The sequence below is a fragment of the Rhinopithecus bieti genome, unplaced genomic scaffold (genome assembly GCF_001698545.2).
Source record: "Rhinopithecus bieti isolate Rb0 unplaced genomic scaffold, ASM169854v2 scaffold_72405, whole genome shotgun sequence".
NCBI lineage: Eukaryota > Metazoa > Chordata > Mammalia > Primates > Cercopithecidae > Rhinopithecus > Rhinopithecus bieti.
The window spans coordinates 66,141-78,441 of record NW_016826897.1 but is presented as its reverse complement, the minus strand read 5'-3'; the positions used below and the strand labels follow the sequence as shown (position 1 = coordinate 78,441).

General features: G+C 37.3%; 1 protein-coding gene across 1 annotated transcript in view; it reads right to left on the bottom strand.

Moving 5' to 3' along the window:
- Positions 1-643: 643 nt before the first annotated feature.
- LOC108523152 (synaptic functional regulator FMR1-like) overlaps positions 644-12,301 on the bottom strand; it is a gene marked incomplete at its 5' end in the record, with an annotated part of 25,304 nt that continues 13,646 nt past the window's right edge. Inside the window, 8 exon segments of the mRNA XM_017863685.1 lie at positions 644-1,092; positions 4,124-4,206; positions 4,689-4,871; positions 6,408-6,603; positions 9,062-9,132; positions 9,135-9,147; positions 11,300-11,362; positions 11,857-11,991. Coding sequence (XP_017719174.1) covers positions 931-1,092; positions 4,124-4,206; positions 4,689-4,871; positions 6,408-6,603; positions 9,062-9,132; positions 9,135-9,147; positions 11,300-11,362; positions 11,857-11,991 — 906 coding nt within the window.

Below are 12,301 nucleotides of genomic sequence, written 5' to 3'. Positions count from 1 at the left end.
ATTGGTCATCAGGCCAAAGAGCAGGCAAATCCTACTAACTTTCGACCAGGAAGATTTGTTCCTAGCTGAAAACATTTTAGCCTCTCTCAAATGAAAAGATAGTTCTTTCTTCTCCTGTCTATACAGAAAAATTACACATCTCTCTCAATAACACTATTTATCAAACTTCAGTGCAACAAAACAAAAACAAAAACAAGTCCTATTCTTTATACTGCCTAACCTGATGTTTATGTAAGGAAAAAAATATGGAAAGCATGCATTCTTCTATAAAGTACTAATGTTTGACAGGGTTTGCTACATCTTTAACATTTAGTGTTTCCAACTTATCTTCCCTGAACTCTGCATCCAAATATAATATTCCTACCTGCCAAGATATAAAAAAGGCACAGATCATACAACTTTTTTTGCTAATGAAAATGACAAATGTCACATCACACACATTTCAGGGTCCACTAAAATACTGGAAAAGTGGACCAAAACATAAACTGACACAGGACATGAAATGACATAGCATTTCACGAAGACTTCTATACGAGATCGAAAACAGAAGTCTAATATGATTACCATAAATGCTATATATTACGAAAAACTGAGAATGTACTGGTGAATTATCACCCAATGCAGGAAAATGGTTCAAATTAACAAAGAATATCACTGCTCAGTACTTTAGAAAATAAAACTAAAATCTGCCCTGAAGTGCTAAGTAGTTTTAAAAGCAATGTTTCAAATTTTAAGGTATCTTTTTGTGCAAATCTGAAAATTGTTGCTTATGGCCAATACCAAAAAATAAAAAATTCTTAGCAGAATTTGTGTTCATTTCATGCCCTGTGCCATCTTGCCTACTATTTGTCTTTGGCCTAACAAAGTTTTCTAATATGGAATAAGAATTACGGAAATGGTATAGGAAATATAACTTCAGAATTATGCAGTTTAGGGTACTCCATTCACGAGTGGTTGCTGACCATCCACGGTGTCTGGCTTTTCCTTCTTCTGGTTACGATCTTTACCCGTGCGCAGCCGATTACCTTCACTGGAGGTATTCTGTAATGTTTTAGTGTGGACACTCCTTTCATTATTGCAGTCAACTCTGATCTAAAACAAGTTATAGTTATTATATACACAGACCATATCCTACTGTAATCTGTAATTGGCCTGAGAAGAAATTTAAACCTGAAGTGTAAACTCCACATGTTAAAAAGAGAAATGGAGATGAGAACAGAAGAAGTGCAAGAAATTAATGTAAGGAAGGATTCTTTATTTGGTTTATGATTTTAAAACACTCTTCTTCTTTAACTGGAACACACTGGTCATCTCACTGCATCCAAAGTTAGAGAAAAACTCACAATCCTATCATGTCTTCTTCTAAGTAGAATAAAACAGTGAGAAAAACAGGTAAAATGAATTACTATTACTGATTACCAGAAGACATACATGCCTCTAACACTAGAGTTAAAATAAAATGAGTTATTCTCCAAAGATTGTGAAACCTAGGAAAAGAGAAACAAAATGCTTTCCTATTCTGGCTTTACCCTCAAATAACTCACTAACTAGACTTTAGTTTACATCTTTGTATCTATCACAGGTATGATCAAGTTTCTCTATACTGTGAGCTCCCATAGTCATACAGTAGAAAAACACAAGCTTTGGTTTCTACTGGCTTGTATTTCACTAAGAAAATTTGGATGATCCTACAACCTGAACTCTGTCTGAAGAATGGAACAATATAAAGAAAACTGAATAAAATAATTTGTGGAAGGACTGGGATCCTAGGAGAGTATAAAGATTAATATAATTTAAAAAATAGTGTTCTAAGAGCTATACAATATTTTAAGTGCCAATGCTGAATACAGCACTGCTAATTCCAGAGGTACAAATGAAAGTTAACAGTGACAAATGGAACTAAAACAACTAAAAATATTGATCTACTTCAAGCACAAATGCTAAAAACATCCCCAAATGGTTGTAATTTCAAAGTATGTTTAAGTAGCGGGTATGCCCATGTGTTTTAAATGTCTGGTTACCAAGGATTCAGTACTTTGATTTGTATCTTTTTTTTGAGACAGGATCTCGCTCTGTCGCCCAGGCTGGAGTACAGTGGCATGATCTTGGCTGATTGCAAGCTCTGCCTCCCGGGTTCATGCCATCCTCCTGCCTCAGCCTCCTGAGTAGCTGGGACTACAGGCGCATGCCGTCACACGCAGCAAATTTTTTGTATTTTTAGTAGAGACGGGGTTTCACCATGTTAGCCAGGATGGTCTCGATCTCCTGACCTTGTGATCTGCCTGCCTTAGCCTCCCAAAGTGCTGGGATTACAGGCGTGAGCCACCGCGCCGAGCTTTTTTTTTTTTTTCTGAGATGGAGTTTCGCTCTTGTTGCCCAAGCTGGAGTGCAATGGCGAGATCTCAGCTCATTGCAACCTCTGCCACCTGGGTTCAAGCGATTCTCCTGCCTCAGCCTTCTGAGTAGCTGAGATTACAGGTGCCCACTAACACGCCTGGCTAATTTTTTGCATTTTTAGTAGAAACAAGGTTTCACCATGTTAGCCAGGCTGGTCTCAAACTCCTGACCTCAGGTGATCTGCCTGCCGTGGCCTCCCAAAGTGCTGGGATTACAGGCGTGAGCCACTGTGCCTGGCCAGATTTGTATCTATTTTCATAACATCACCTTTTTAATTCAGTATTCCATTTCATTTAGAAATATAAATGTGCATCCTGGTTAGACTGCCAAGTTCATCAAACATGTCAGTTTAAGTGGAGAATTACAACATTGGTACATAAATATCTTATAGCTTTGTAAAAGACAGGCACATACACTAATTTGCCAATCTATCTATGTCCAAGGGATTTCTGTGCTGGTCCTTAAGAACCCATCAATAGTTAACACTCACTTTGAGCTGCTATGAATTCCAAGAAATATTCCATCATAAACTTTGTCTTAAAAAGTATCTCTCACTAATCTTGGGTGATGGTCTCAAATGAATCCAGTCAGGAAGGAACCCTAAGTACTTGTCTTGAAAATTAAAAGTTACCGAAAAAGTAGACAACAACATGGATTCGGAGAATCCGACATTAAGGTTTGACTATCATTCGGACATATGCTAGCTATATGACTGTGGGCAAAGGACTGAGGCTTCAGAGCGCTCACCTATAAAGTGGAATAATAAAACTACCTCAGTGGGTCGCTGTAAGATGAAATGAGATAAAACACACAAAGCACTTAGCAAAGGTGCCTGGATGTACTCAGGAGATAATTTTAAAATTATTTAACAATTGGTTTAGCACTGGTGACAGCCAACTGAAAAGGGATCCTCAGACTAGGTCCTGGATGTAAATAAGCGGATGACTGACCAAGCATGGAGACTAGCTGAGTATCACCAGCTCTGTCTATCACGATTATTAGTTGTGACAGACATCTTCTTTTCCTTATTTTCTATTCAAAGAGAATACCCTATCCCTGTATCTCGGGGGAGCAAAGACACATAGGGCTTACTGAAGTCTCTAAGTACATCCCAGGATGTTCCTTCTCTAGGGGATTGTAGGTCTACCAAAGCAGTATTAAAATCATAGTGTGGCTGGGCACGGTGGCTCATGCCTGTAATCCCAGTACATTGGGAAGCCAAGGCGGGCAGATCACCTGAGGTTGGGAGTTCAAGACCAGCCTGACCAACATGGTGAAACCGGGTCTATACTAAAAATACAAAAATTAGCTGGGCGTGGTAGAGGGTGCCTGTAATTCCAGCTACTCAGGAGGCCGAGGCAGGAGAATCACTTGAACCTGGGAGGCAGAGGTTGCTGTGAGCTGAGATTGCGCCATTGCACTCCAGCCTGGGCAACAAAAGCAAAACTCCGTCTCAAAAAAGTAAAAATAAATAATAAATAATAAAATCATAGTGTGTCTGTCAAGGTCTTTACAAATACTCAGACTGCATATTCTCTAGAGAAATCCTCTTATTTTTATACTTGTCACAAAGAACTAAGATTGACTACAACTGTAATGTTGAAGGTAAAATATTTCACATAAACTGGATTTGTAATCTTTGAACATGTTTTTAATAAAGTAAACTCATAAATCTCAAACTACCATATTCAAACAATTAAGATGAAAAGAGGCAGACAGGTTTTACCTGAAGGGATCCATCCGTTGTTCTTCCTTTAGCCTCTCTTGGATTACGTGGACGATTATCTGTTCGGGAGTGATCGTCGTTTCCTATGAGAATATTTTCAAAAGGTTCAACAGTTACTGAATTCTGAAATGCTTAGTGGAAGTTCTTTATTGCCACATCCTCTATTTAAACCAACCATAGAATCTGAAACGTAATCAACCCCAGTGATTCCAGTTACATAATGATCAATAATCTAGCCTGCTGCCAAGTAACAGAAAATATTTCACAGGTATTATAATTCTGCATCTACAGGTCAATGTGAGTTAATGAAGTGATGCTGTTTAGACTCACAAAGATGCTGAATTAGTTATCAGCATTTATTCATGTATCTATATGAACCATAAGGAAGGCTGCCTAATATTCTTTTTTTCTACACAAGTGGAAGGCTGATTCTTTCCTATGGTGATCAGCACAAAATGGGAGAGATGGGATCTTGATAATAGTTCATTGCATCAACAGGATTTTTCATGGAACGTCAAGACAGCTGCTACAATTCACTTTGATTTCTTAATGAAGATCTCCATACCTTTGAAGCCTCCTCCACGTCCTCTTCCTCCTTGTCCTCTTCCTCCCCCTCCACGCCGCCGTCCGTCTCCTCTGCGCAGGAAGTTCTCCCTCTCTTCCTCTGTTGGAGCTAATGACCAATCACTGAGTTCGTCTCTGTGGTCAGATTCTGTTTCAGAAGCATTTGATGCTTCAGAATTAGTTCCTATCGAGAGTTAAAAGTTATATACCATTGTCTGACTTAAAAAAAAAAAAAAAAGAGGTTAACAGAAGCTTCCAGAGACGTTTCAGGGGTAATCCAAAACTCTTCCCAATTTATAAGCCCACAAAGAGTATTATCACCTTCCATTTCATAAAACAAAATTTTAAACTCAAAATGAAGGGCTTTGCAATATTTGAGGTAATTTCGGTTATAAACATGTTTCATTCTCATTTTTAAAAAGGTATTTTATTAGCCACCTAAGTTCAAACCTTAATGTGCCATATCATTAAACAGCTGTGTTCCTTTAAACATCTATGCTCTCTGGAGGAAAGATTATCTACGACAGTTAAGTGTGATACCTTGATAAAACCTCTATAAAGAGAGCTCCTTTTAGCAAGATTTGGCCCAGGACAAAGGGGAATGTATATAATTTGGTCATTTCTGAAAGGGTGGCAAAGGAGGCCACCATGGCAACTGCTTCAGGGAAGGGTCTTTTGTGGGGTCACGGATTGGATCTAGCTGAAGGCTGATACACGCTTGCCTGATGTTTGGTCCACAATCTGCCCCCCCACTCCCCATTACAATAACTGATCATTAATAAAGAATTACTATAATAAACTCATTATGCCTGAAGGGGTTAATGACTTAGAGGACAAGAGTGGAGAAAAAGAGCTCCACGGTGAGGCAGAAATTCATGAGTAAAAAGAAGAGACTGTTGGGAGAGGGGTTAGGGGTTAGGTTCAAGGTTGGCCTTAGGAGTAGGTAATTCTCCCCAACTCCAGAATATCAACTCTACTACCTCTCTCTTCCTCTGTTGGAGCTAATGACCAATTATAGCTTCACCATTATAGCTTCATTCCTGTGGATCTTGAAGGCTTTTCCATCTTAAAGAGTTCCTTTTTGAAATGCAAATATGCGTGAGATGGATTATATCTTATACCACCATTAGCAAGTTACAAAGTAGATACACAGTTGAGCAAGAAAGACAGTAGGCACTGGCAGGTGGGGATCAGGTTCACTGAAAGGTACTGGGAGAGAAGAAAGAAGCACGGACAGAAAAGCTGGGAAGGCAAAGAGAAACTTTGCCTACTTCTTGACTGTGCCTAGGGCTGACTTTGGCCATGCCACTCAAAATCACCTTATGAGCCACAAGAGGCAGACCCCTGATTTACACAGTCCATCCAGCAAGTATGACCAGCACATACCTGACAAAAAAATGAGCCACAGTACACAAATGAAAAAAGTTTTGACTATACAGTTATAAAATCAGGAGAGGCCTTAAAGAAAGTCATCAACACACAAGGGCTTTGCAGATTTACCCCCAATCAGAGCATGAACAGAACTTGCACCTGCCCTGTGAACTCTACGTGTATATTATCAGGTTTTTACTCTATGTCTCTTGTAACACAATTTAACCCATTGCGAACTGGAAACCATGTAGTGACAAATTGTTATAATGGGGTTCTAATGAATATTAGAGATTAGCAGCTATAAGTCTAGGAACAGATAAAGTTACTGAGTAAAATGCTTAGTTTGTACCTGAAGTATATCCAGGACCGCGTCTGCCGTGCCCCCTATTTCTGTAAGGTCTACTACCTCGACCCATTCCTTGACCATCATCAGTCACATAGCTTTTTTCCTTATCTGTACGATTTGGTGGTGGTCTAGAACTAGCTCCAATCTGTCGCAACTGCTCATCAATTTGTAATCTCTCCAAACGCAACTGGTCTACTTCCTATTTAAAATATACAAGATAACAGTAAAAATAATTTGACATTTTACTTAATAAAACCTTTCTCCTTTTCATCAGATAAAAATATACTGGAATATTTCAATTTCAGCTCTAAATTTACAGTAACCACTGTTACACAGAATTATCAGGAAACTGAATGATCTCCTTGAAAAGAAAATCACTACAGATAACAGATTATCGATGTCGAGAATTAGAGATATAACAAAAACACTCAGCATTAAAGTTATACTGAATACAATTTAAAGTTGCCTAATTTGGCACTATTATCCAATTATTCTACTGCTAAGGCACAGATATGCTATTTTGGGGACTTCGTCATGATAGGATATTAAATAAAACAATGCTAAACTGTATGAATACAGATAAATGACATTTAAGGTTTAACCAGTTAACCTTAAAAATCACACATTGTAAATAATCTTGATTAAAATAGATTTGCCAGTTAATACCTTAATTTACAAAGCATTGAGTTTGGGCCATCTTGTGTTTTAAAAGAACATATACTATGGTTAAGGAACAATGATTTTTTCATGAACTGAAAATGCTGACTATTCCTCATGAGGGGAAAACAAAACTATTTAATACCTGACCAGACAGCTAGGTCTTACATCAGGCCTTGAAAACTTAAAGACTACAACTCTGCTACAACAAGTATGAGAAACAGTATACATTCAGTTGATAGAAATATACACCTGGGGTCCACTGACAGACCCTTACAAACAGTGTTTCCAGTATGTTGGGTTCTGTTAAAACCAGATGAAACCTCATTTCTAACCACTGTCCTTCCAAACCACTCATAAACATCTCATTTACTGGCTACAGGGAATCAGATTCATAACTATAGTAGTAGTAGGTGTCTCAGTGAAGCAGAGGTTATCATAGAGACTGTCTATATCAACAGTCATTGGAGAAGCCCCTGTACAGCTAAGTTTCTAAAATCTTGGTTGTGGCAGCTTCTGGAAAAGAAAGGTCAGGTAAGGATTTGGTCAGTTTCATCTGTGCTCTGCCATCATTAGCAAGTTACATAGTTACACCAGAATCTGTTTTACATAGAATTTGAGCAAAGGAGAGACTGCAGCTGAGTGACTTCTTCCAAAGGTATAGTAATAGCTCATAGAATGGGAATATCTTGCAAAACAGAACAGTAGTCCAGGTTATCCCACTGGGGTAAAGCAGTCACCTTTTGGTGAGATGCCAGGCCCAAACAAGGGAAGTTCTGGTGATGGAAAGAATGGCAACAGGGCAGCTGTTGATAACCAAAGAAGATATTATTGAGAATAAATCAAAGGATCTAAGAAAGAACATCAGTCAAAAGAACAAGGGATTTGATACAATGCAATCCTAACTCTCCAGGCCTTCATAATGATTTAAGCTAAGAATATGAAGAAACACACACACAAGATTACACATAAATATACTTAAAAAAAAAATCAAAGAGGTATCCTACCCATGTAAACCTTGCTGGATGAAACCTTCCCACTTTTAATTAACTGGCCACCATAAGAATGAATGGCATGCCCAGTATTACACTTTTTCTTCCTTTCATTCTTATTTACACACAAGCTGAAATCATGTACTTTTATTTCTTTCAAGAAATCAGCAAAAAAGTTCTTAATGCCATAAATAAGAGCTGAAATGCTCTTTAAAACATTTAATACCAGCTACATTATAATTTTGATATGTATGGATACAAATAAAACATTATGAAAATGAAGTAGATCAGTTTCCATTTCATTAAATTATAGAACATTTTGGCCAAAAGGAATTTCAAGAAGCATCTAGTGTAGGGAAGTGACTTGCCTAAAGTCACACAGCTAGTTCATTGGCTGAAGTCTTATAAGTAAATTGCTGGATTGTCAATCCAGTGCTTTCTCCACTACACCTTGTAGCCTCCTGGTTCCTATCTTCCAGTTTGAAATTTAAAGGAGGCATAACTGCATCACACTAACTAAAATGAACATTTATAAGAAGACACCAATAGTTTGTATTTTGAATAACAGTAAAGAGAAAAGTAGAGAGGGTAAACATTTAAGCAAAGAACTTCACGAAATGCTTAGATTTCCTTGATAAATGACATAAAAGGAGCAATAAAGGCAAGAGTTATAGACACAAATTTTGGCCTGGAAAAAAGCAAAATGCTAGAAAGGATCAAATGGATTAACAGGCTATGTACAGGATTGCCTAAACTGAGTGTAAGGATTTAAGAGAAGAATAAGGGGAAATATAAAACTTTATTGAGAACTGGTATATTGGTAGATTTATAAAGACTTCCATTTTTAGAAAAATTATAAGCTAAACAACGTATTTTCTCTATTATCTTTGACAAGTCATACAGTGTTTTACACAGGCTAGAATGAGTCCTAACTGCTGAAAGATCTACTATAAAGTTTGTATATTTTAGTACAAAAGGATTAGAAGTTAAAGTTCTTTCTGTTCTCACCTTTAAATAGTTCAGGTGATAATCCAAAAGAACAGTGGCATTAGCGATGCTGTCCTTTGTTCCCACAAAACAAATGGTACCATACCCTGAAAAAGAAATTGCAACAATGATCCTATAAAATTAATGACAGATTAATCTGAAAAATGCAAGTAACGACTAATTCCCTAGCACAGGATCTGGTGAATAGTAGGTACACAAATGTTTGCTGTAAATATAAATCAATATATGAAAACAAAAGTAGTTGATATACTACTTTATACATCTACTATGAATACGAATAGATCAATAGCAACCTCTTAAACGTATCAGATTATTATAAAGACTAGTATTCAGTATTAGCAAAATCACAAAATGTGTAATTCAAAATTATACAAGCTTTAGCATGAGATGTATGAACAAAATTAGTAGTATAAGATGCTCTAATTCGTTTACGAAAGGCTTTAGCCTGATCAATTTTTTTTTTTGTTTTTTTTTGTTTGTTTGTTTTCAGACAGGGTCTTTTATTCTGTTGTCCAGGCTGGAGTGCAGTGGCATGATAATGGCTTGCTGTAGCCTCGACCTCCCTGGGCCCTAGCTGTTCCTCCCACCTCAGCTTCCTGAATAGCTGGGACTACACGTGCATGCCACCATACCCAGCTAATTTTTGTATTTTTTGTAGAGAAGGGGTTTCGCCACATTGCCCAAGTTGGTCTCGAACTCCTGGGCTCAGGCGATCTGCCTGCCTTGGCCTCCCAAAGTGTCGGGATTACAGGCGTGAGCCACTGCACCTGGCCGATCAAATTCTTTAAAAAAAATCAAAATGAAATACCAAGGGTACAAAAGTAAAAAGTAAATCATTTCTGCTAACCAAGTAAAACAGTACACACAAAATACAAACAAAACATCAGGATAAAATGCACTGAATAATCTGTGAGACAAAAAAATAGGTACATTGACAAGCGTAAGTTTTATTAAGCCCATACACATTTCAATAATGTACTCAGAAAATTTTAAAAGGCTGAATCACAAGGAAAGTTTGAACTTCTCTCTATGGACACTACTTAATATAAGAACAGATTTTTAAAAGGCATATGCTAAATGTCTGTACTCCTAGCCCATATATACATACATACATACATATATAGAGAGAGAGAGAAAGAGGGAAAAAAACCTACTTTTTGTCACAAGTTATAGGGAAACCTGGACACAATTGTGCAAATTATTAACTGGCAATTCATTTCTGCATGTTGGGTTTTTCTCCAACAAGCTTTATTTGTTACAAAGCCTTTAACTGTATTATTTCCCAAAATACCATGTGATGGAATGAATGCTACACCCTTCCCTCTGGGTCAAATATCACCAAACTAAGCTTTAAAATCCTATGTAATAGATTTAGTTAGATTGACTTTGGAGCAAATTATTTACGAATATCTTTTCTTGCAACATGTCTAAACGGCTGGAGTACCCCAAGGGCCACTCTAATTTAAGCACTTCATGAGTAGACCTGAATAGTAAATTAAAATGAAGAAAGGCAAGAATGGACTGATGGCCTTCAATACGGACACCAGAAAAAAGTTACTCCTTGTTCTGGGATAATGGGCTGCCCGGCAATGAGACATATCCAATCCACTTGCCGTTATAGTCCTCTTTGTAAAATGGCACCTTTGCTTTTAATCCATGAGTCCACAACATTTTTTCCATAAACAGTTCTCACGAGCTCTCCCTGCCCTCAAGGAACTTACAATGTGGTTGAGGAGATCAACAAATAAACATCTATGTTTAAGTGCTATGCTAGGGGTGAGCACATTGCAAAACAAAAGGGGAAGGCTCTTGAACCAGCCATGGGGGTGGGGATCTTTGGCAAGTACACAAGGAAAGCTTTGTAAGGAATAAAGTCAAAATGAGGTGACAAGTGGAGGAGAAAAAGCGTTCCACGCAGAGTAAACCTCTACATACATCTAGAAGCAACATAAGCATGAGAATGTTCAGAGAACTCAAAGTACTTCAGTATGGCTTAAGCTTCTCTAGAGTGCAAGGGAGAAGATAATTTAGACATGATACTGGACAAGTAACTGGGAAAAGCCTTACAAGCGGCGTGAAGGTGTTTAAGCTTTAACTCCGGGGCAATGGATCCACATACCCACAAACATTCCTCCCTCCAGTCCCTAATCCTGATGATCATTTGCAATCTTTCTTAACAAGGGGAATAAACATTAAAATATAAACTGAAAGTGTACTTCTCAAGGAATGTTCTCCTACCTGCCAAGCCTTGAGTTCAGGTTTCTGGGATTCCCCTGCTACAACTGATGAAGCCACTAACACCTAAAGCAGTATAAGGAATGCAAGGGATGTCATTAACTATAACAAATGATACACAGAAGCCTGAACGCAGGACTTTCACTGCAGGACTTTTAAACCGATGTCTAAATAGATTAGTTCAGAAACTTAGTTTCTAAAATATGGTTTTAAGTGGTAACTAATGCATCTCACAGAAGGTGTATTTTGAGCTACAATACCTGGAAAATTTAAAGAAAGAAGGCATGGAAAAAAGATAGCCCACTGTCAAAAGAAAAATGTGACCACTAAATGCAACCCCATTATTCTGTGTTTACAGCATAAGATTTGTCACTGTGAATAAATTGAAAAGTATGTATCACATTAATTTGTAGTATCTCATAAACTGGCAATCACATTTGAAAAAAAAAATAGAACATAAGTAGCCTACAAGTCTAACCAGAGAAAAAACCCAAAATACCAATTGTGACTTCTGAGACAAATTACTTTTATTGTAATTCAAAGTGACAAGTAATTCTTACCCTCTGGACTTTTGTACTGTTAGGTTGAGAAAAATGGGTGCTGTTTTCCTTTATATCTAAATGTTTTTTTTCTTCTGGGGCATTAGGTCCAACCCTTGAATTATTGGAAGGAAGGGAATTTGGTGGTATAATTTCCTTGGTAAAAAACAGAAAACACAAAAAAGAAAAAGAGGGCCAATTTAAGACTTTATTTAGCTCTATTAATGTTATCAATCATATTTTTTTAAAATGTAAGTTATTATAAACAGTTTTGGTTTATAAAATTACAGAATAAAAATTACATACAGAAAAAAAAGATTTGACTTCAGCTAAAAGAATCTTTCAAAAAGAAAGCTAGACAATATGTGAAAATTATGGCTCTTTGAGGAGACAGTATCTTAAGAGTACTATTGTACAGAAAGGTGCATCCTCACCTCTCTACCCCACGCAAATACTTTAAAAGCTG